We start from the raw sequence: 24349 nt of genomic DNA on the forward strand, positions 1-24349 counted from the left end.
GCTCTGGTGAACTCCATCCCCAAGAGGGTTAGGGCAGTGCTGGAAAATAATGGCGGCCACACAAAATATTGACACTTTGGGCCCAATTTGGACATTTCCACTTAGGGGTGTACTCACTTTTGTTGCCAGCAATTTAGACATTAATGGCTGTGTGTTGAGTTATTTTGAGGGAACAGAAAATTTGCACTGTTATACAAGCTGTACACTCACTATTTTACATTGTAGAAAAGTGTCATTTCTTCAGTGTTGTCACATGAAAAGATATAACAAAATATTTACAAAAATTTTTTGTGAAATACTGTGTATATATATATATATATATATATATATATATATATATATATATATATATATATATATATATATAATGTTTGTGGGTTCTAAGCAATTATTTTTACATGTAGGTGAGAAATGCCAGAATTGGCCCGGATGCGAAGTGGAAAAAGAAGGACTGTCTAGGCAGGATTGAAGGAGAGCGATCACAGCAACTTCTACCCCTGTATGACTTGAACTTAACTTTTAATGAATCAGAGCATGTGTCAGGAAACCCACAAGAGGGTGCGCTGGGTCTGGAAAGAGACTAAAGCTGGATACACACTATCCAACTTTTGTGGTTAGATTTCCTTCAGATTTACCTTTTCTATGTAATGCAAGGGCCTGCCAGATTGCATACAAATTGAAAGTGTTTAGGTTTGACCTCCTATTATATGGTTTTGGTAAGTCTAAAGGAAAAAGTCTTCAGAAAATCTTATAGTGTGTATGGCCCATAACATTGTATAAGATAATCTATTGTCTGCTGGGAACTATTGTGCTTTCTTCAAGGGCCTCAACTTTGCTGGCCAAAGTTTTTTTTTTTAATCAATCAGTGGGTCAGTGGGACAAAACAGGGAATGCTATAGCAAGTTAGGACTGTCTTTATATGCTGTTGCTAGGTAAACATAGTTCAGTTATGATAATTACTGTTATTAAGAATACTGCAGGTGTTTATTTGCATCTCTCAGAGTTACGTTATAGTCTTTTGATTATTTCATATGAGCAAAGAAACCCTAAAGGATAACCCAAAAAGAAGGGCTATTGGGAAAAGGCAGTTGTACAGGAGTACCAACCATGGTATACTGTAAATTGCAAATCATTGAACTTTATTGAAAAATTGATTATACTTTAAATATAGAAAATACATGGGAGCAAGATAATTCCCAGACACCAATTAAAACCACATAGACAACAGAATACACTCGAGACATTCATATGGGCCCAATTCAATCCAAAAAGCGCATCACTGGTACACTGCCCCCAAAATCTAGAGTATAGATGGATGAACGGTAATGAATCACTTCCTCACACATTGGGGGAGATCAACACTTCCGTGTAGTCAAATTCTCCAATGTGATAGTCCAAAAAATATATGTATCAAAAAAAATTGTTCAAGTACTGGTGGAAAACTGAAATTAAAATTGGCTCCAGAGATAGTTCCGGTATGAGGAAAAGGAATTAAAATGGATCATGTATGACCACTGGGTAATAAATCAAATGTATATTGGAGGTATAGCTGCTGTCAGTGTCAAGGCTGCATGTAGATCAGTCAAACTGATCCTACCCTTGACGGACACACGGTATATCAAAGCACCTGAATGCACAAGTCCCACTTTGACAGTGTGTAAAGGCACTACTAACAACAAGTTCAATGATGCTGAGTGTACGAGTAACAACTAGGTCACATATATGAAGATTCTTAGGAACAATGCCTGAATGCCAATAAGTTTCTCACCACTCTCCCATTGCCTGGTAGCACATCTCTTTCCACCTGTGTTCAAGGGAAAATGCAGATCACTGTGGAGTAGTAAGTTCCAGGTGCCGATGTATGAGTTGGTAAGTTGTAGCGGGGACTTCAATCCAATATGATGGAGTCATTTGTGTAATCCTTAGCCGGCGTCGGACTTCGGCCGGAACTAGCTGGAGTCTCCGGTGGAGCGCATCGTGGAACGCAGGAGCAGAGTCCAATGCGCTTCTGACATCATTGATTATTAAGTACACTTGAAAATCCTCTCTTCTTTTAGGCTGGGCTTGGCCTAATAAATTCTTTGACATACACTATATTACCAAAAGTATTGGGACGCCTGGTTTTACATGCACACAAACTTTAATGGAAACCTAGTCTTAGTCAGTAGGGTTCCATATTGAGTTGGCCCACCCTTTGCAGCTATAACAGCTTCAACTCCCTTGGGAAGGCTTTCTGCAAGGTTTAGGAGTGTGTCTATGGGAATGTTTGACCATTCTTCCAGAAGCACATTTGTGAGGTCAGACACTGATGTGGACAAGAAGGTCTGGCTTGCAGTTTCCGCTCTAATTTATTCCAAAGGTCTTCTGTTGGGTTGAGGTCAGGACTCTGTGCAGGCTAGTCAAGTTCCTCCACCCCAAACTTGATCATCCATGTTTTTATAGACTTTGCTTTGTGCACTGGTGTGCAGTCATGTTGGAACAGAAAAGGGCCATCCCCAAACTGTTCCCACAGAGTTGGGAGCATGAAACCCTGTGGACAGCCTTTCCAGAAGAGTTGAAGCTATTATAGCTGCAAAGGGCATGCCAACTCAATATTAAATCCTACGGACTAAGACTGGGAAGTTCATGTGCTTGTAAAGACAGGCGTCCCAATAATTTTGGTGAAATATAGTGTACCTACGGGCCCATTCACAGCAGAACACTGTTCGGTAAACCTGCCTCTTCGTGTCACCATGTTCAAAACGCACTGAGTGTGCAATCTGATGTGGGTGTTGATGTAATCCTAATGACATAAAAAACGCAGATCGCAAATGCAGTGCACTTGCCTGCATGGTACTGCTGATTCAGCTGCAGTGCCTTTTCAAAAGGAGTGCATGCACTATTTTGGGTGTGATCCAGTGTGATTTCAGCCCATTCAAATGAATGGGCTAAAAATTGCATCACACTAAATAACAAATGAATGCAGAGCACGCTCCTATGCAGAGATGTATAGTAACGAAGTAGAACTACTTAAGTACTGTACTTAAGTACTGAAAAGCGGTATCTGTACTTTCCTAGAGTAGAATTTTTTTCTCCTACTTCCACTTTTACTTCACTACATTTTTTCAATGATTTCGATACTTCTACTCAAGTATTTTTTTTTTGTGCTGCATAGTTACTCGTTACTTTTAAAAAAATTACCACTGCCAGAACAGTAGATGGCAGGTTGCATAAAGCTCAAAAAAATGTGTATAATGTCATTTGTAAATCAGCGCATACGAAAATAAAGGCTGTGTATAATAAAAGCTGCTATACCAAATCTTTCAAATAAAAAGAAAATATGAAACAAACAAATAAATGGTGCTACAGCGCTTAAAGTGCATCAAGAAACTACTAACAAACACAGGTTAATCATTTGAATAAATAATTTGAAATAATAAAAACCAATATGATGTTCAAACTTTTGACTTCTTTCTTTAATAACTACATAACACAGTACTTGTACTTCTACTTTCAGTACTTGAGTAGAAATTTTTTTTCAAAACTACTGGTACTTTTTACTTTTAGTACTTAAGTAGCAAATTTTTTGAAAAAACTACTTGCAATACTTAAGTAAAAAAAATTTTGAATACTTTAGTACTTCTACTTAAGTAACTTTTTCTGCGAGCACTTCCACTTCTACTCAAGTCACTTTTTGATCGAGCACTTGTACTTTTACTCAAGTAGAAATTTTGAGTACTTTATACAAGTCTGCTCCTATGCAATTCCAGTATGAACTGGCACTCAAGCTGTGTCAGTAAGTGCTGGGTGAGCAGGCTGTTCATCTTTAGGCTAAAGCCCCGTACACACGTACCGATTGTCGGCCGTAAATATTCGGCCGACGACCGATCGGCCGATTGTAGGCTTGTTAGTATGATGCTTCTGACAGCCGACAGCGCATTTTTGGCCGATCAGAATCTGTCGTGCAGGCATTAAAATTTTTGTTGGCCAACACCAGAACGGCCGATTGTTCGCCAGTCAGTACAGATTTCGGCCGACAGACAGCAGATTTGCAAGACTGGGCATGCTCGGAAAAGAAAAAAGACACGGAAAGTTAACCATCACATGACATCACTTCTGCAGTCGGCTGTTGTTGGCCGACAAAATTCGTGTGCAGTCTTTTGCACTTTTCAGCGGACAGGACATCCCTGGACAAAAGACGGCCGATCGGTCGGCCGACGATCGGTACGTGTGTATGAGGCATAAGTTCACGCGCTTTCAAAGCAGGTGTTTGAGAAACGACCCTCTAACGCTTATGAAAATAATAAAATAGACAGCACATAGTGCTGTTCACACTATTAAAACAGGAAGCATTAGCGCTGCATCGCCTCAAAATTAAAGTCTCATGTCGAGTGAATAGGCATTTGAAGCCTTTCAATGCCTCCCATTAAAGTCTATGATAACGCTTTGCAAATGCTCTAGCAGGCAATTGCGGTGCGGTTTCGGGGCCTTAAGATAAGCTTATTAAGTGTAATGGAATAGGCATTTGTGGAGCAGTTTTACACGCCTTAATGCTCGTCAAACCCTTCAAAACTGCCCATAGGGTGTTTAGGGAGAATTTTTAACTCCTCATTGCGTTTGTAAAATGCCTGTCTAATGCCCATACTAAAGCTCATTAACCACTTCAGTTCTAAAAGGTTTACCCCCTTCATGAACAGGCCATTCTTTGCAATATGGCACTGGCGTGATGGGAATTGTAGTTCCTGAACAACTGGAGGGCCATAGTTTGAAGACCCCCTGCACTACATAGTTGATGGTAAGGGTCCATGTACACGGGACGTTGTTAAAAGTCCCTTTGAATGCTGGAATTTTTAGGACGTTTGAAACGTCCGTTCGGTCGCGTTTGTACCCGCGTTTAGCGGGCATTTGCGTTTAGAACCGTTCCTAGAGGTCAAAAAAATGATTCCCCTTTAAAATGGAAAAACGCGAACGCCAAACGCAGGTCATCGCGTTCGGACGCATTTTTGCGTTTGAAACGCCGGGAAACACACGTTCCAACGCAAATAATTGCTTTCTAAAAAAAAGTCCCTGAACGCAACTGCCCGCAAACGACCTGGTGTACATGGACAGATAAGATAAAATGTAGATGGGTTCAAGGGCTTCTAAAAAAACGCCCAACTGCTCCTAAACGGCCATTTCCAGCGTCCCGTGTACATGGAGCCTTAAAGTGGAGTTCCACCCTATTTTTATACTTACCTCCATCTTCTCGCTCCGGGTCACCTGAAAAAGAAATGGATAATCGCATATTTTTTTTTTTTTACTTACCTTGTAGCGAAGAAAATATACTTACCTTACTTCCTTCTTCCTCCTTCCTCGGCCGCGGCCCGTCGTCACTTCCTGGCTCTGCAATGATTCCTGGGAGCTGGACGTCATAGCTCCCAGGAATCATTGCGCCTGCACCGGCCCCGACGTCAGTTCCGGGTCGCGCGCGTCATCCCCTTCTAAACAGCTTCTGGGCATGCCCAGAAGCTGTGGAGGGATGACGCGCGCGACCCGGAAGTGACGTCGGGGCCGGCGCAGAGCATCGTGGGACCAAAGAAGGCGGAAGAAGACGCCGAACAGGACGCGCTGGCTTCAAGCTGCCCACATCTGAGATGGCAGCGCTGGACAAGACGTTTGCAAGGTAAGTATTTGTCCTAACAGGTAAGTGCAACCCGGGACAGATCAGAGGCTAGCCATTGTGGAATGCACTAGCCCTGACTGTCCCGGGGGTATTAAAAAAAAAAAAAAAAATCCAGGGTGGAACTCCGCTTTAATCCAAAGGAAATGTACCAAAAAAGGCTGTATAGTGTGTATTCATCTTTAGATGCATTGGAAGCACAAAGGAATTCTAATATGCTATGTGAGGACTGGAGTGACACTGTCTGATCCCAGTGTATCTGGTAATAACAGGCGCTCCTCAGTCTGTTGAACGTGATGAAGAGCAGCCAGACTGGCGCAGACGCCTATACACACTACACCGCTAGGGGCGCTCCACGCACCAGACGGGATCTTGGGTGAGCGGCGGGGTCTAGTTCACAGTCTAGTTCGCTGACGTCAGTTCCGGGGCACAGTGGGCGCGTGTAGAGGGGGGGGGCCCCGGGAGCCCAGGCGAATGGTCAAAATGGCGGCCGTTCAGTTAACGGATGAAGAGCTCGTCTGTGAGTTGAAGCGTTCCGGTATGATGCCGGGGCCGGTAACGGATAGCACCAGGCCGGTCTACCTGAAGAAGCTAAAGAAGCTGCGTGAGGAGCAGAGGAGCCGGGCGGGGAAGACGCGGGTGACTAACAACAACCTGGCGGCGGCGGGACGCTTGGAGAGCGGAGGAGCTCGCCCGCTCGCCGGGGAGGTGACGCATAGGAGAAGCAGCCGACATTCCTCTCAGACAGAGGGCGGGAAGTCTCCGGTGCTGCTCGGCTTTAGCTCAGACGAGTCGGACGCGGATATCGGCGGCTCCCCCCAGGCGGCGGCAAGGAGCCCGGCCCAGCGGGACTATGTGGAGGCGCTAGACGGACGGAAGGCGCCTGTGTGGTGGGGGGCGCGCAGGCCGCACAGCCCGCAATACCGCCACCCTTCGGAGGAGGAGGAGACGAGGAAAAGCCGGGCGGTGAACGGCAGCCGCCTCTCCCACTGCCGGGACTATTCTGACTCCGATGAGGAGGAGGCGGCGGCGGCAGCTGAGGACGAGGTGCTGAGCCGCCGGAGTAGGCGGAATGTGACCAGACAGGCCCGGGACAACGGCATGGAACCTCCCGACAAAGCGGCCTGGGACAGGGAGGAGAGCCAAGTGTCTGCCAGACATCGGGCCGCCAGGAAGTCTCCAGACAAGAGCAACAATCACCTGAGCTACAGCCACGACGGCGGCTCCTCATCCCGGCTCTACACAGCCAGCAACAGCATTCCCGGCCGGCTTCCCTACTCCAACCATGCCGGGCCCAACCACACCTACTACAGCAAGAAGAAGCCGCTGCCCGAGCCCGAGGAGGAGCTGCTGCAACAATTCAGGAGTGCTGAGGTGTCCCCCACTGGGGGCTTCAGTGCCCATTACCTGTCCATGTTCCTGCTCACTGCGGCCTGCCTCTTCTTCTTCTTCCTGGGACTCACCTACCTGAGAATGCGAGGCACAGGCCTTGCTGGGGAGGAGAGCAGTAAGTATACATTATATATACTGTAACATGCCTGACTGATCCATTGGATCAGCGTTCTGCCCGCAAGAGACCAAATCACTGGAGTATCCAGTCCACACAAACTGCATGGACGGAGGAATCTCCATTGTATATTGCAGAACTGTGATTGCGTCTGATAGGGCGCAGTCAACATTTGGCAAATGATTTGCCAAAGGTTCAGCTGGCGCCTGGGTTCATGCTGCCGCGACTTCTACTTCAACATAACTGTGCGACTTCATTATGGCTTGCCTACGACTTCTTTGACAGATGACAATACAAGTCGTATTGAAGTTGCAACAAAAGTGGTGCAGGAAACATTTTCTGAGCTTGAGCAACTATAATTGCACCAATTAGAAAAAGTTCTATTGCTATTAAGGGGGTGTGACTTGTCTTGCAACTTTGAACTCTCAAGTCGCATGACAAACTCGCGGCAGTGTGAACGTTGCCCGGTTCACATGTTATCAGTTTTATTACGCAAGTTTTTCTCTAGCGCAAAAGTTCTTAATGATTAGTAAATACTTGCATAAAGTAGTCTCTCCTTAACCCCCCCCCCCCCCAATACTTGCATCTGGTGCAGATTTTTGGATTTTGTTAGACCCCTTTCAGATGGAGCAGAATCCAAGTGCATCTAGCTGCCTGCTCAGTGGGGGATCTCTCTGACTGCCTGTGCTTTTCTATCCAACTGTGATCCAATCAGCCGGACGGATGACAAACGTAACCCTGTCCGCCTGTTTTTAATGGATCGGATACCATCCGGTGTCAGTTCCGCTGATATCTGCTGCTCTATAGAGAGCAATGGGTGGTTCGATAAGGTTCATCTGAAAAACGGACAGGCGGACCTGATTAGTCCGCTGGTGTGAAAGGGACCTTACAGATATGAAAGCAGTGCACGTTTACACACCTGTGTGAATTTGAGTTGAAAACAATGTAAATAAGCCCTCATGCGCACAGGGTGGAGCTGCACGATTAATCTTAAAAAAAAAATTGCAATCTCTATTCACCCCCCCTCCCTTCACAATCTTAAAACGGCATGTCCTCGATTCTGACAGAGCTGTTCTCTACTCACAGCTGTAAAAAAAAAAAAGCCTCCTGCAAATGTTTATAGTTACCTAGCAGCCTTAACAATAATGATAAACACAATGCTTTAGGGTCCATTCACACTAGCACGACTTGTCAGGCGACTTGGTCGCCTGACAAGTCGCGGTCGGTCGCTTGCCATTGAATAGTACAGGACCCGTTCTAATAGGAGCGACACAAGTCACTCCGACTTAGAAAAAGGGTCCTGTACTACTTTGGGGCGACCTGGTGGCGACTTGCATTGACTTCAATTATATGAAGTCCCTGCAAGTCGCGCGTGCACCGCAACTTCACAGGTCGCCCCAGCAAGTCTTGTTGCGCCAGTCTGGGCGCTTAGTGTCGGTTCAGGCTGACAAGTCGCGGTCCGTCACACTCCCATTGTGCGTACGGTACAGGAGCCGTTCTAATAGGAGCGACACAAGTCGCTCCGACTTAGAAAAAGGGCCCTGTACTACTTCGGGGCGACCTGGAGGCGACTTGCATTGACATTCATTTTATGAAGTCCGTGCAAGTCGTGCCGAAGTCGCGCTGCACGTGACTTCACAGGTTGCCCCCTAAGTCGGAGCGACGTAGTGTGAACCGAGCCTTACAATGTATAATTAAGTTCTTTTAGCTCAAAGGAATGAACTTTCGTCTGTGAGGAAAGTTTAACCTCCTAAAGACTAATACTGGCCATACACTATACGAAAAATCATTCAAACTTTTTCGAAGGCTGTGAGAGCAAACGATCGTGCCATCATGACCAATAAATCGTTCAATGGACATCTTTTTTGTTTATTTTTCACATATACCTAGTGCACACAGTTTGGACGAGAAACACATTAACCTTTCAATTTATCGTTCATTTGGCAGAAAATTTCCAAACTTGTCCTTTTTTTTATCTGCTCAAAAACTTAACAACGTATTACCAATTTGTACCCATTAACTGGCCGAAAAACAAAAGAACTGTCTAAATGACCAAATTTCGGCCGATTTTTCATATATATGGCCAGCATTTGGCCCTGTTCACACCTGAGCGTTTTTCAGCTTGTAAAACTCATCTCTAAAGTCTCAAAACGCCCAACAAGCAAAATTCTATGAATTTCAATGGCCCCTGTACACATATGAGCGTTTTGTCGCCTGAAGCTCAAAAAAGTACGAGTTTCTTTTTTGGCAGATTACAAAACGTTTTTGTTAGATGTCAATGTCTGCCTCCAAACACCTGCAAAAAACGCCTGAAAAAAAGCCCAAAAAGACGTCTCAAAACAATACGCTCAGGTTGTGAATGGAGCCTAAACCTTTTTCTGACACCTGTTGCTTACATGTTAAAATCAGTATTTTTTGCTAGAACCCCCAAACATTATATATTTTTTCAGCAGAGACCCTAGAGAATAAAATGGCGATCGTGCAATCTTTTAGGTCACACTGTATTAGACGCTCTTCATAATTAAGGTCCTCCAATCCCCTAATTAGTTTAGTTGCCCTTCTCTGCACTCTCTCCAGCTCCAACACATCCCTCCTGAGGACTGGCGACCAGAACTGGACAGAATACTCCAGATGTGGTCGGACCAGGGTTTTATAAAGTGGAAGGATTATAGTCTTATCTCTGGAATACATCCCTATCTTTATGCATGCTAATATTCTGACGGCTTTGGCAGCTGCCGCTTGACATTGCATGCTATTGCTTAGTCTATCCTCTACCAAGACTCCCAGATCTTTCTCCATTTTTGATTCCCCCCAAAGGTTCCCCCCCTAAAGGGTATTGTGCTTTTATGTTTTTAGTCCCCAAGTGTAAAACCTTACACTTCTCCACATTAAACCTCATTTGCCATGTCGTTGCCCACTCTATTTTCTCCAGGTCATTCTGTAAGACATCTGCTTCATGCCGTGCAGTTATTGCCCTGCCCAATTTTGTCATCTGCAAAAACTGATATAGAACTACTGATCTCGTCCTCAATGCGGTTTATGAATAAATTTAACAGGGTTGGTCCTAGGACTGATCCTTGGGGGACCCCACTTACCACCTCAGACCAGTCTGAGTATGCGCTATTACCACCCTTTGGACTTTTAGCCAGTTCCGTATCTAAGAGCAAACCCTGCGGTCGATGCCTGCAGACCTTATTTTATAAATTAAGCGCTTGTGGGGAACTGTATCAAGCGCCTTAGCGAAATCCAGGTACACCACATCCACTGGTCTGCCCCTATCTAGCTCACAGCTCACCTCCTTGTAGAATGTTAAGAGATTGGTTTGACAAGAACGCCCACTTGTAAACCCGTGCTGATTACTGCTGATGATGTTGTCTTTAGCAAACTCTACAATAGTCCCTTATCATCCCCTCCAGAAGTTTTCATACTATCGATGTCAGACTTGCAGGCCTATAATATCCCAGGGCATGCCTCTGCCCTGATATCTGTATCACGTTAGCTTTCCTCTAATCTCTGGTACATTTCCTGTCATACTGTCAGCAAAGATCAGGAACAGTGGTCTAGATATAACCTTACTAAGTTCTTTGAGTACTCTCGGATGTACGCCATCCGGGCCTGGTGATTTATTTGTGTTAATTTTATCCAGTCTTTCCCTGATTTCACCCTCTGTTTGCCATAGTGGCAAGTCCTGTGTATTACTACTAGCCATACAGTCATGGTCAGTGTACCCCTCCGTTTCCTGTGTAAAGACTGACGAGAAAAAAACGTTCATCACGGTTGCTTTTTCAGTGTCCTCTGTAACCATCCTCCCATCATCGTTAATTACGTGTGCAATATGCTCTGCCCTAGTTTTTTTGCTTTTGATATATTTAAAGAATTTCTTTGGGTTCTTTTTACTATCCTCTATTTGTCTCTCAAAGTTGATTTTAGCCATTTTGATTTCGTATTTACTTTTCTTATTTGCCTCCTTGTATTGCTCGAAAGCCGATACTGTGCCCTCTGATTTATATTTCTTGAAGGCCATTTTGTTCCCCCTAATAAGTTTTTTTAACGTTACGGTTTAGCCAGCCAGGTTTGGCTTTCTCTTCTAAATTTATTTCCCATAGGAATGCACTGCGAGATGCATTTGTTTAATATGTTCCTAAAGCATTTCCATTTTTCCTCTGTGGTCAGTGATCCCAGGGTTCGGTCCCAGTTTACCCTTTCCATCAATGAGTAAAATTTGGGAAAGTTTGCCCTTCTGAAGTTAAGGGTTCTTATGTTCCCCACTTGCCTTGTTCTATTATTTACGCTAAATGTGATCATCCTGTGATCGCTAGAGCCCAGGTTGTCCTGGACTCCTACCTCCGTGATTAGGTCTGGGTCATTAGTGATCAATAGATCCAGGACTGCGTTTTCCCTAGTAGGAGAATCCACCAACTGTGACATGTAGTTATCATGTAAGATTTCCATGAATAGACGGGCCTTCTGTGAGTGTGTAGTCCCCTCTTCCCAGTCAATGTCAGGATTATTGAAGTTCCCCCCAATATGACTGATCCCAGTTTTGCCACTTTACCCAACAGTGATATAAATTCCAGCTCTACCTCCTCCCTTCGGTTGGGTGGCCTATAGCAAACCCCCACATTTACCTTTCCCTTTACTACTTCCCTATGGAGTTCTACCCACACGGATTCGAACTCCATACCCGTCCCTTCCATAATATCACTCCTCTATCACCCTTACATTATTCTTGACATAGAGACATACCCCTCCCCCTCTTTTTCCTACCCTGTCCTTCTGTCTACCCGATCCGCAGAACTGGAGCGCCTGGTAAACAACATACTGTCCAGCTACCCCGATCATTTTGACAGATTGCCCTCTCTGGCCTCTTGATAATTGAGTCCCCCACTACCACAACCTGTGTAACCTTGAGTCTCGGCCCCCCTCCTTCCTGGAGCCGCCACTCCCCTGGCAGCTGGGGGAGGGCGCCTGCTCCAGCACTGCCACCCCTGAGCTGATATCCCCATCAGCATGCAACTTGGCAAATTTTGTTAGGGTGTACCAACCAACTCAGGACTGGCCTCCCTAGCGCTCTACCCTTCCTAACGGTCACCCAACTGCCTACCTCTGATGCCTGAGTCTCCTACTCCTCCCTCCATGCTGGCCCCTGCCAGCGCCTGATGGGTAATGTCCAAGCTCCTTTCCAGGTTGTTGATGCTACGCAGTGTTGCCACTTTATTCTCCAGATTCAGGATCTGGGCTTCCAGAGAAACAAATCGCACACATCTTGCACAGCAGTATTCGCCCTCGATTGGTTCATCAAGGAACGCATACATGCAGCAAGAAGTGCACTGAGTGGCATCCCCAATCCTGTCGGACTTTAGTACCCTCTAATCTATGTGGATAATTAGTAATGACCTGCTATTCCTTACCTACTCTGCCTCTATCTCCCCTGGTACTAACCCTAAGATACTCACCAGTCGCTAAGATACTTACCAGTCCTCCCAGGTACTCAGTCGCAGAGCGCGGTCAGTCTAAGGTATTTTTCCTGGTTGCTAAGGTACTACTCCCAGTACCAAGGTACTTGCAGGTATCTGTCAGATCTACTGCTTGTCTGCCCTGGTCTGTCCTCGTCTGATGGAAGATCCTGCAGCCTCCCCCTGTCAGTCTCTCTACACGCTGTCTGTGTGATTCCCCCTCACTCAGCCAAACAGCTGATTCAGCACTTTCATGTTTCTGCTGTCTCCTGTCCTGTCAGTCAGTCCCCACATGCCTCCAGTACTGTTCCCGCCGCCTGGTGTCTTATCACGTTGCGTCGGCAGTCCCCCTTTAGTCACTGGCTTCTGTCCGTGTCTCCCTCAGCTGTTCCCCCGAACGTCTGCTCCCCTGCACAGCACGGCAATCACGGCTCCTCTCCACATGGTGCTCTCCTCACCCTCTAGTAGCCACCCGAGTTATGCCGAGAATTATGAGAGAATTGTGATCTTTATTCTAAGCAAAAAAATTGTGACTCTCATTTTATCCAGAATCGCGCAGCTCTAACACAGGGCTTTAAAAAATGTTTTTCTGTTACAGGCATTTGGCAGGGTTTTGTTCAGCTTGTAAAAACTTTTGTTATGCCTGGTACATACCCAGCGGGCTGGACAAGACATTTTTAAGGTAAGTATTTCTTCTTACAGGTAAGTGAAACAGGGGACAGTTCAGAGGCTATCGTTGCTTAAATGCACTAGCCCTGACTGTCCCGGGGGTATTTTTACCTTAAATTTTTTTTTTAGCCTGAAACTCCGCTTTAAATATGGGACTTTTAGTTCCACAATAAATGGTTTGCCTCATTTCTTCCAACTGCCACATTTGCTGGGCAGCTTGGTCTGTTGAGGGAAGTTGAAGAAAAGTCTTTCCAGACAGAAAAATGCAAGAAAATAAGAAGGTGAAACCCTAAAAAAAACATGTTTTAGTGAACTCTCTATCCTCAACTCCGGTCCTCAGGGCCCACTAACAGGCCAGATTTTAAGTATTACCTTGGGGAGATGCAGACTAGAGTACTGCAATCACTGAGCAGCAAATGATATCACCTGGGATGTATTTCAGTTATCTTGCAAACCTGGCCTGTTAGTGGGCCCTGTAGGCCAGGGTTTAGGACCTCAAGACAACCATATTCTTTTGCTAATTTTTTTTTTTTTTTTTTGTAGCTGTCAGCACTATGAACTGTATATAGCTTTAATTGCAAAAGTTGTATGGGACTTGCCTTTCTGCTCCTGAAACAAACTAGATTAGGAAAAAATTGACAGGAAGCTTTGTCTCTTCTGAATTAATTCAAGGCCTCCCCTGGCTGAGGTGGAGAGGTGGGCAAATGTCACAATGCGTGCAATCTGGGGGCCCTCTTCTAAGTGGGGGCTTCAAGATTCTAATCAGCCCCCTGCCCACAGACCCCTACAACCACTGGCAAAGGTTGTGGGGAAGAGGCCCCAAACCCCCCCCCAATGTTGAGGGCATGTGGCCTGGTTTGGTTGACGCTTACTCCCCCTACTGACCTGCCAGAGGCTGCATGCTCGGATAAGGGTCTGGTATGGATTCCTTTTTTTTGGGGGGGGTGGGGTACCCCACTCCGTGCATGGTGCTTTTTTTTATTTTTGGCGTGTGGTTCCCCTAAAATCCATTGCAGACCCGAAGAGCCTAGTATGGACTGGGATGAGGGGGTTTCTCATACTTTTTCAAAGTCGTTTTTTTTTTTCTTTTTTACAATCAGCTATTGGCGGGGAAGCCGCTGACAGCTGATGAGTCATCGGTTAAGAACATCGCAGCCAGCTTACCGGCCCTCTGCTTGGCAACCGTTTTCGTGAGTCCCCCCCCCCGGCTGTGTTTTGACCAAATCCTGGTCCTTTCTTTAACCAGCTCAATGCGGTATATTACCACATTAAATAATGCCGTAATTACTGCTAAATCAAACAAATACCGCATTTCGTATTTAGCTGTAAATTCTTAGGGAGTTGAACTTTCCCAATTTATTTACCACGTGGTATTTTATAGCTTTTTTTTTATTTGCCGTTATTTTAATTCTTCATTGATCAACTCCATAGGCTTACAGTATCTTACAAAAGTGAGTACACCTCACATATTTGTTTTTGTTTTATCTTTTCATGTGACAACACGGACGAGTGTCAAAGAAATGACACTTTACTACAATGTAAAGTAGTGAGTGTACAGCTTGTAGAACAGTGTAAATTTGCTGTCCCCTCAAAATAACAACACAAAGCCATTAAGGTCTAAACCACTGGCAACAAAATTGAGTACACCTGTAAGTGAAAATGTCCAAATTGGGCCCAAATTGTCAAGATTTTGTGAGGTCACCATTATTTTCCAGTACTGCCTTAACCCTCTTGGGCATGGGCTTCACAGGTTGCCACTTCCATGATGAAATAACGGAGCTGGTGGTTGGAATACTGCCCTGCAGGCCCAGTCTCTTAAGGGAGGTGATCATGCTCTGCTTCAGTATGTCACAGTACATGTTGGCATTTATGGTTCCCTCAATGAACTGTAGCTCCCCCAGTGCCGGCAGCGCTCATGCAGTCCCAGACCATGACACTCCCACCACCATGCTTGACTGTAGGCAAGACACACTTGTCTTTGTACTCCTCACCTGGTTGCCACCACACATGCTTGACACCATCTGAACCAAATACGTTTTTCTTGGTCTCACTGATTCCAGTAATCCATGTCCTTGGTCTGCTTGTTTTCAGCAAACTGTTTGCAGGCTTTCTTGTGCACCATCTTTAAGAAAGGCTTCCTTCTGGGACGACAGCCATGCAGACCAATTTGATGCAGTGTGCACCATATGGTCTGAGCACTGACAGCCTGACCCCCCCCCCCCCCCCCCACTCCAACCTCTGCAGAAAAGCTGGCAGCACTCCTATGTCTATTTCCCAAAGACAACCTCTGGATATGACTCTGAGCATGTGCGCTCAACTTCTTTGGATGAGCATGGTGAGACTGTTCTGAGTGGAACCTGTCCTGTTAAACTGCTGTATGGTCTTTGCCACCGTGATGCAGCTCAGTTTCAGGGTCTTGGCAATCTTATAGTTTAGGCCATCTTTGCCATGAGGTGCCATGTTGAACTTCCAGTGACCAGTATGAGAGATGACACCAAATTTAACACACCTGTTTCTCATTCACACCTGAGACCTTGTAACTAGGGCTGCAACTAAAGATTATTTTCATAATTGATTAGTTGGCCAATTATTGTTTCCAGTAATCGGATAATAACCCTAAAAAAAGTGTGGTGTATAATTTTAGTTAATATGTAAAGTAAAAAAAAAAAATGCAATTTATGTTTAAATATCTATAGCAGTGGTAAATAATAACCAACTATATGGTTAGGGAGAAAAATCTTAAATCCACTCTAATAGTATATACAGTATATCTCTTCTGTCTGTTATTTTCAGAGGTTGAATCTGGTAAATATCAGACTCGGATCAAATTTTTTATTAAAAAAAAAAAAAGTGAAGACTGTTTTGCAGATTTTCAGACAGAACTGTAATCTATTATGTATGACAGATTACATTGTCAAAGGCAGGTGGCTTGATAAAAGGTTCCTGCTCCTGCTGTCACTCATGCTGACCATACAAAAACAATGTCTTCCTTCAAACAAAATTTTCATTTTAAAGCCGAGCTCCGCCCAAAAGGGGAAGTTCCGCTTTAAGGACTTGTTCCTGCTCCTCTTAAACAATTGGCACTTTTTGAGGAGCGGGGGGGGGGCTTCCCACTTCTGTCCTGAGCTCCGTGGCACTCGGCAATGGAAGTTCTGCTTCCTCCCTTCCCCCTGCAGTCTATTGGGATACTGTCATTGTCCCAGAAGACTGCATCCACCATTCACGATGCGTCTTTGCACATGTGCAGTATGCTGTGAAGCAGCCAGCTGTCACAGCCTACTGCACAGGTGCCCATAGTGAAGATGCAGGGGACCGAAGACAGTGAGATCGACTGGGGTGAGCTCACCGCTGGATCGTGGGACAGGTGGGGGGCTGTTTTATATATATATATATATATATAAAAAAAAAAAAAAAAGTTAGCAGCTACACTTGTTGCTGCTGACTTTTATTTTTACCACAGGAGACTGGAACTTCTCTGTAAGAACGTTGTTCGATTTTCTAATCAGTAGTGGGGTCAAATGAGGTTTGTTTGACCACAGTGATGGGAAAATTTGAGGTAGCAGAATGGAAAACTTCTTGGTCCAAAGAATTTTCAGATGATGTATGGGGTGTTTGTTCAGAAATTTGCATTCATTTTAAAACAAAATGTTAAAAGCAAGTGAAATTAATGTACAAAGATTTTTCGTATAAATATTCTCGTCCAAAAATTGATGCGTGTATGGCCAGCATAAGGCTCGGTTCACACCTATGCAGTTTGCTTTTGATCTATTTCTGAAGTGTCCTAGGGTATTTGCCCCCCCCCCCCGATCTGGACCAGGGTATTTGCCTCCCAGATCTGGACAAGGGCATCACTGAGGTGCAACCTGTTGGCGGCGGATGGACTGAAACAATGTCCCAGAGGTCTTCTATTGGATTTAGGTCAGGCGAGCGTGGGGGCCATTCAATGGTATCAATTCCTTCATCCTCCAGGAGCTCCATGATGTCGGGCAGTGAGCACAGGGCCCGCTAGAGGACATGGGGCCCTCAGGCCACCCTCATGAACTCTGTTTCTGATTGTTGGTTTACACACATCCACACCAGTGGCCTGCTGGAGGTAATTTTGTAGGGCTCTGGCAGTGCTCATCCTGTTCATCCTTGCACAAAGGAGCAGATTGCCGGTCCTGCTGATGGGTTAAGGACCTTTTTACAGCCCCATCCAGCTCTCCTAGAGTAACTGCCTGTCTCATGGAATCTACTCCATGCTCTTAAGACTGTGCTGGGAGACACCACAAACCTTCAGACAATGGCATGTATTGATGTGCCATGCTGGAGGAGTTGGACTGCCTGTGCAATCTATATGGGGTCGTCCAGGTATTGCCTAATGCTATCAGTAGTGACACTGACCCTAGCCAAATGCAAAACTAGTGAAAAAGTCAAAAGATAAGGGGAAAAAAATGTCAGTGGCCTCCACCTGTAAAACCATTCCTGTTTTTAGTTGCCTCATTGTTGCCCATCTAGTGAACCTGTTAATTTCACTAACACCAAAGCAGCTGCAACTGATGAACCCCCTCTGCTACTTAACTGACCGGATCGATATCCCAGGTGTTTAATTGACTAGATGCTATATTGAAAAGTGTTTCAATTTCTTGAGCAGTGTATAATGTTTTGGGGTTCTAAATGATTTTTTTTAGCAAAAAATACTGCCTTTAACTTGTAAATGTCAGAAATAGGCCTGGTCCTTAAGTGGTTAGAGTGGTACTTGGTGGTAGTAGGGCTTATGCATGCGGATGTATGGTTGGGCAGCATTAAATACACCTGTATCTATGGTGCCTGGAAACCCCAGCTGGTGCATAATTTTTCCCATAGGACTATTAACCGAATCTTCTTTGGGTGTATGCCTGTAACTGTGGTACTTGCTTTTACTGGTGCATGTGTATAGGTGTAAATTCCCAAACATGGAACTTTCCAATTTAGGAAATTATACTCCTATTTTTGTAAACGCAAGTACTGGCGTATACGTTGTATTCTGTCAGTACTTTCCTGTGGGTGGAATCAAGCACCAGCTTGGGGTTCCTGGACACTGCAAATGCAGGCATATTTTATGCTATGTCAATCTTTTTGTACGCATACATGAGCCCGAACGCAAAACCAACCTTTGTTTTTATTTTTAAAAAATCCATTATGTTTAAATATAGGTAGAATGTACTTTCTATCTCTTTTTTTCCTTTTTGTTCCAACTTTTTTTTTTTTTCTCATTCTTCCTGTTCCAGGGTGGCTGTTTTTGTTCTTCATGTGGATGTGAACATAGCCATCCTTTCCTGCTGGTCCCCCGAGATGGACTACACATTTTCAGCTCTATGGAAATTATAGAACACATGGAGCTGATCATGTGACCAGAAATAACAGCAGTGCTCGCTCTACATACACTAGTACACCCCCCCCCCCTTTCCAAGCCAACAGATGGACTGGTCACTGGAGTCTGCAGTGTCATGAGGTATCGCAGGAAGTCTACCTCGTCCTTGCTTTACTAATCTTGAACAAGCATATAGCCGGTGAAACTTGAAATTCTGGCCCTACTTCTTCTTTTTCTTCTTCTTTCTTTTCCTGGGTCTTTGACTAGCTAGGTAACAGTCTGGATCAAGATGATGGCACTGCTCTATGTTCCTAAATAAGGTAGCAATGGCAGTTCTCATATTTCTATACTTGCAGGTTTTTAGAAAACGGAGTCTGCTTTAGTTATTGTATATAAGTGGGTTTTGGTGTACCACATCTGACATGTTTCATAGAAACTGCAACAAGAAGTTTGCCATCCTCTCTAGGTTTAAAACAACTGATAGCTTTGCTATTTCTGCGATTGTTGGCAATGTCTAGTTCTTTTTGATGCAATCTCTGTAATGTACACTAAAGAATTGGAGGTTAAGCTTTGCTGTAAATGGTCACAAGTTGGCAGGCCTGGGAGTAGTGGTGCGCTGAAAATGGGCCTATCCCATTTCGGCCGAAAAAGGGGTTAAAGATGCCGAAAATTAATGGCTGCTAATAGAGAAGTGAAGGGCTCCGTCCTTACAGCGGTCAGGCGGGTATCTCCACTGACCGTTCCGCTTTATTCCTCCACCAGCGCCAGCCGCTTTAGTGTGAGCTACACTGGTTGCTAGGATGGCCAGCCGACTGGCATCTAGCAACCAGTGACGTCCCACACAAAGGGGTTAATTAACTGCCACTGGTCGGTCACTAATGAATCAGTGACCAGTGGCAATACATTAACCCCCTCATGCTGCATAATACAAATACCATTGCAAATTACATTAACCACTTGCCAAAAAAGTCATTTTCGGCCAAGGGCATCCTGAATTTTCTGTTTCGGCCCAGAATTTTCATTTCGGTGCATCCCTACCTGGGAGCATGGATATCTCTGCATTGGATGATGGCAAGATGTATAAGAGAATGGAACTAGCCAAGGGCTGAAAAATAAAATTAAATGTTTTAAAAAATCCTGATTCAAATGTAGAGCTTTTTTAATGGTTTAAAGTGCAGGAATTTGCCAATATGCTAATTGGTATTCTACTGGGTGCAACTGTCCTAGATGTAAAAAATACAAAGGAGAACCTGGCGCTTAGAACAGACTAATAAAAAAAAAAAAAAAAAAAAAACCCAGGGAGTTGACTGATGAAGATGGTGATGCTAAATAGAAAAATGTGTAAAAAAAAATAACACACACGTGGGAATAGCCATGGGTCGCAAGTCACGGGTGCAGCTGTTCCATAAACAGTCCCAATGTAAGAAGCACCAAAAAATGCAACGATAGGGTGATTAGCGCTCACCAAAACAGACCACAGGGCTAAAAAGTAAATGACAAATGTCAGTTTATTAAAATGTCACTGCAAAAAACTCTGGTATAGTGATGGCAGATAACATCCAAAACTCCATATAGACATGGGCAATGGGATAAGCCTGAAGTGGGAGCCAATTCTGCGGGTGATGTGCCCAGGGAATACAATGCAAAAAATGATGGGAGCTATGTTAGATGTGGATAGAAGTTCGTCCCAAAAGAGTACCTCATGAGGCAGGAGGAGGATCCAAGGCATCCGCTCGTTCCAGGAAAGGCACCACTGAGTGCGTGGGTGACCCCGTCGCCACCACAGAGAGCGTCGGCTTCTCTTATGCTTCCTGGAACCTCGGCCGTGCTGGTTGATGACATCACCGGGCGTCAGCGGCCAGAGCGGGGACACAAGCAAACAGGCAGCAGCAGTCACCTCACAGGGCAAATAACGGAGAAGATGCAGGCAATTTTAATCTCCCCCTATTGCCTAGAGCAGCACAGAGTACATTTTGCAATACAAATTTGTGCGTGTAAAAAATAAATAAGTTTGTGTTTTTTCTGAACCTTTCGATGTGCTGCAGGTTAATAGGGCTATATTGAATCATACTGTCCTTGGAGCTTGAAACAAATGATAAAAATAGGACATGCAGAGTTCTGCTTTCTTCAGAATCTGCAAGAATGTATTGTAGGTTTGGGGAAATGTGGTGTACGCATGATTCAGCACAGCTCTTATTCCTGTTGTACTTTACCATGATACTCGTCAAAACTCAAGCATGTATAAAACACTTATGGCATATGCAGCCTAAACAGTATAGGGTCAGTCTCAAGTTGTCCAATTTTTCCAAAATCTACCTCCCTGTCCAGTTTACGCTTTTCTTTACCTACACGCCTTCCTGTCCAGCCCATAGCAAAATGACGGCCAGGCAGGTGTTTTATTGTTCTGACAGGATGTCCTGTAACGTCCTTCAGAACAAGCTGTTTGTGCGCTCCCCCAGGGGTGCGCAGCATGGCGATTGGTGGTGCACGGTGTCGCTCCGACACACTACATTTTCTGATCAAGGTAAAGAGCCTATGCCGTAGACACATTAATATGCGATCAGCTGCATCCAAACACAGCTGATCAGTGTAAATGGGAAGTGCCGGTTATCGACATTCCTCTACTTGCGCAGACAATACGCGAGTAGAGAATAGCCGATAAGCGGCTCTCCTGATGGGGAGGGTGGTCTGCACTGATTATCTGTGCATTGATTATCATTGTAGTCCCATCAGCAATCCATGCCAGTGCCCATCAGTGATGCCGGTCAGTGCCTGCCCATAAGTGCCTGTCAGTGCCCAGGCACCATCCGTGCAGCCTCATCGGCCCAGGCTGGTGAAGGAAAAAAATTACTTCTTTACAAAAATATTTTTTTCTTCTTTTTTTGCAAAAAAATAAAAGTTGTGATTTAAAAACCATCAAAAGAAAGTTCTGTCTCAAAAAAAGATAGATTCTGTCTGGTTACAGCATTGCATGACCCTGCAATAGTCATTTAAAGTGAAACAGCCCTGAAAACTGGAGCAGGAAGGGGGTTTCTGCCTGCTGTGCTGTCTAATGCCTAGTACATATGATGAGATTGGACAAATTGTCGTTTTTTTTTTTTTGCAATATCAAAGGAATAGGTTTGAGAATTCTTGTATGACAGAATAAAATTTGGAAGTGATGTAATATATTCGTATTGTATTTTCAGACAAAAACTATTAAATGAAAATCGTACGAGAAATTTTCTTGTTTTGTCACCGGAAAATTTCAGGTGAAAGCTTTGTTCAAATGATCAGATTATTGTACGGTTGCTTCGAAAGCGATATTTCTCTTACGTCCTCTGACAGTCGCCGCCCACTTATACAGTCTGCACTTCTGGGTATTGGTCTTATCCACAGGAGTAAGCTAGGCAAAAGATTTTGTTAGAAAACATTCACAAAACCTTTGTATAGACACACCTACAGGGGGCTGTCCCTCTGGTCCAATACCCCCAGCTAGCAGCATTCCCAAATCAGTTTGTCTTTGCCTAGCATAGGAGTAGGCTGGCTTTTCCCTGGCTGGGGCTGCAGTCTCAGCCTTTTTATTTCTTATTATTTTTTCTCTCTGAAAAAGTGATTTTTCTTTAGTCTCGAGGCACCTCCGATTCGCAATTACGGAGGATCACCATAAGTTTGTGGCGTTGCCTTTCGGCCTTGCTTCGGCTCCAAGGGTTTTGGCTCCTGTTCTTGCCTTGTTGCGGGTACAGGGGATTGCCATCCTGGGGTACCTGGACGATCTCCTTTTAAGGTCGAGTTCCAGTGCCACTCTGTTGCGCAATCTGTCAACCATGGTTCAGACGCTCCAGTAGTTCGGGTGGACCATCAATTTTCAAAACTCCGGACTCTGCAGGACGAGGTCAAGTCCCTCAGGGACAACGAGTTCTCTTCGCTCCGGACCTGCATGCGGTCCCTGGGCTTGATGGTGTTGGCTTTTGAGGCGGTACCATTTACGCAGTTCCACACACGATCTCTGCAAGCGGAGATTCTGACCAGGTGGGACAGGCATCCTCACTCCTTGGAAAGGAGGATCTCTTTGAGCCCCCAAGTCAGATCGGATCTTCTGTGGTGGCTCCAGTCTCCGGCTCTGATGGAAGGAAAATCCTTTCGACCGTTGCTATGGACTGTGGTAACCACGGATGCCAGCCTGTCGGGCTGGGGTGGCGTTCCGGGCAATCTGTCTGCCCAGGGCACTTGGTCGGAGGGGGGAGTCCTCCCTTCCGATATGTCTTGGAACTGTGAGCAATCGGGCTCTGTTTGCTCCGTTGGTCGGATCGTCTTCAGGGCCGCCCTGTGCGCGTGCAGACGGACAACGCAACTGCGGTGGCTTACATCAAACACCAAGGGGGCACCAGGAGTGCCCGGGCGGCCAAGGAAGTGGCCTAGATTCTGTCTTGGGTGGAGACGCAGGTCCCGGCGATTTCGGCAGTTCACATTCCAGGTGTGGAGAACTGGCAGGCGGACTATGAGTCGCCAGACCCTGGACCAGGGGGAATGGTCCCTACACCCGGAGGTGTTTCAGATGCTGTGTGCGCGGTGGGGATCCCCGGATGTAGATCTGTTCGCGTCTCGTGCTAAACAACAAGGTGGGAAGGTTCGTGGCAAGAACATGTGACCCTCTGGAGGACGCTTCCGACGCGTTGGTAGTGCCTTGGAATCGGTATCGCCTGACTTATGCCTTTCCCCCAATTCAGTTGTCCTGGTTCCTTCGCAGGTTGGTCTCTGAACCGAGGTTGGTGATTCTAGTGGCCCCAGACTGGCTGCATCCCAGGGGTTCCATCCCCGCTCCTTTTCGGTAGCGAGGGTGTTAGCTGTCCTGCAAACTGGTGTGAAGCAGCGTCTGTCGCTGACCACTATTAAGGGCCAGTTATCTGCGCTGGCCATTCTTTTTCAACGCCCTATGGCGTCGAATTCCTTGATCCGCACTTTCATTCAAGGGGTGCGTCATCTGGCTCCCCCTAGGAGGGCACCCTTGCCTCGTTGGGACCTTTTTGGTTTTGTCCGTTTTTGCAATGTCCTCCCTTTGAGAACATCCGGGAGATTCCTCTGCCGGCACTGTCATGGAAAGTTGCTTTTCTGGTGGCGATCACATCTGCTCGCAGAGTGTCGGAGTTGGCGGCTCTGTCGTGCCGCTCTCCCTATCTGGTTGTTCATAAGGACAAAGTGGTCTTGCGACCTCATCAGTCCTTTCTTCCGAAAATGGTTTTGGATTTCCATCTCAACGAGGACATTGTCTTGCCTTCGCTGTGTGCGAAGCCTAAGCATCCTAAGGAGTTTGCCTTGCATTCCTTGGATGTGGTGAGAACGATCAGGGTTTACCTGTCTACTGAATCCTTCAGAAAGTCGGATTCTCTTTTTGTCCTTCCTGAGGGCACGGCTGCATCTGCGGCAACCATTTCCAAATGGATCAGACGATTGTACAGGCCTATTCAATTAGGGATCAGGTTCCACCTTTCCCTGTCACGGCGCACTCTACGAGAGCGGTTAGTGCCTCTTGGGCCTTCCGTCATCTGGCGTCGGTGTCCCAGGCGTGCAAAGCGGCGACCTGGTCGTCCGTGCATACCTTTACTAAATTTTCCAAACTTGATGTTCTGGCATCGGCAGATGCCTCTGCTGGCCGCAAAGTTATGAGTGCGGTAGTGCCTTAGGGGAGACATGGTGGTTTTTAGCCTGTCTCCTCCTGTTGGGGTTTTTCCCCCTTGGTTATTTTGCTTTCCTGGGTTTGTTCGCTC

At 45.6% G+C, this 24349-nt stretch overlaps 1 protein-coding gene across 1 annotated transcript in view; it reads left to right on the forward strand.

The window, feature by feature from the left end:
* The first annotated feature begins 6042 nt into the window (after nucleotides 1-6042).
* The window catches only part of LEMD3 (LEM domain containing 3), a 145603-nt gene continuing 127296 nt past the window's right edge, over nucleotides 6043-24349 (forward strand). The window contains exon 1 of the mRNA XM_082256495.1: nucleotides 6043-7145. Within this exon, the coding sequence (XP_082112621.1) occupies nucleotides 6113-7145 (1033 nt within the window). The 5' untranslated portion in view covers nucleotides 6043-6112. The remainder of the gene's footprint in view (nucleotides 7146-24349) is intronic.

The sequence above is a fragment of the Pelophylax lessonae genome (assembly GCF_965119305.1).
Source record: "Pelophylax lessonae genome assembly, chromosome: 4".
NCBI lineage: Eukaryota > Metazoa > Chordata > Amphibia > Anura > Ranidae > Pelophylax > Pelophylax lessonae.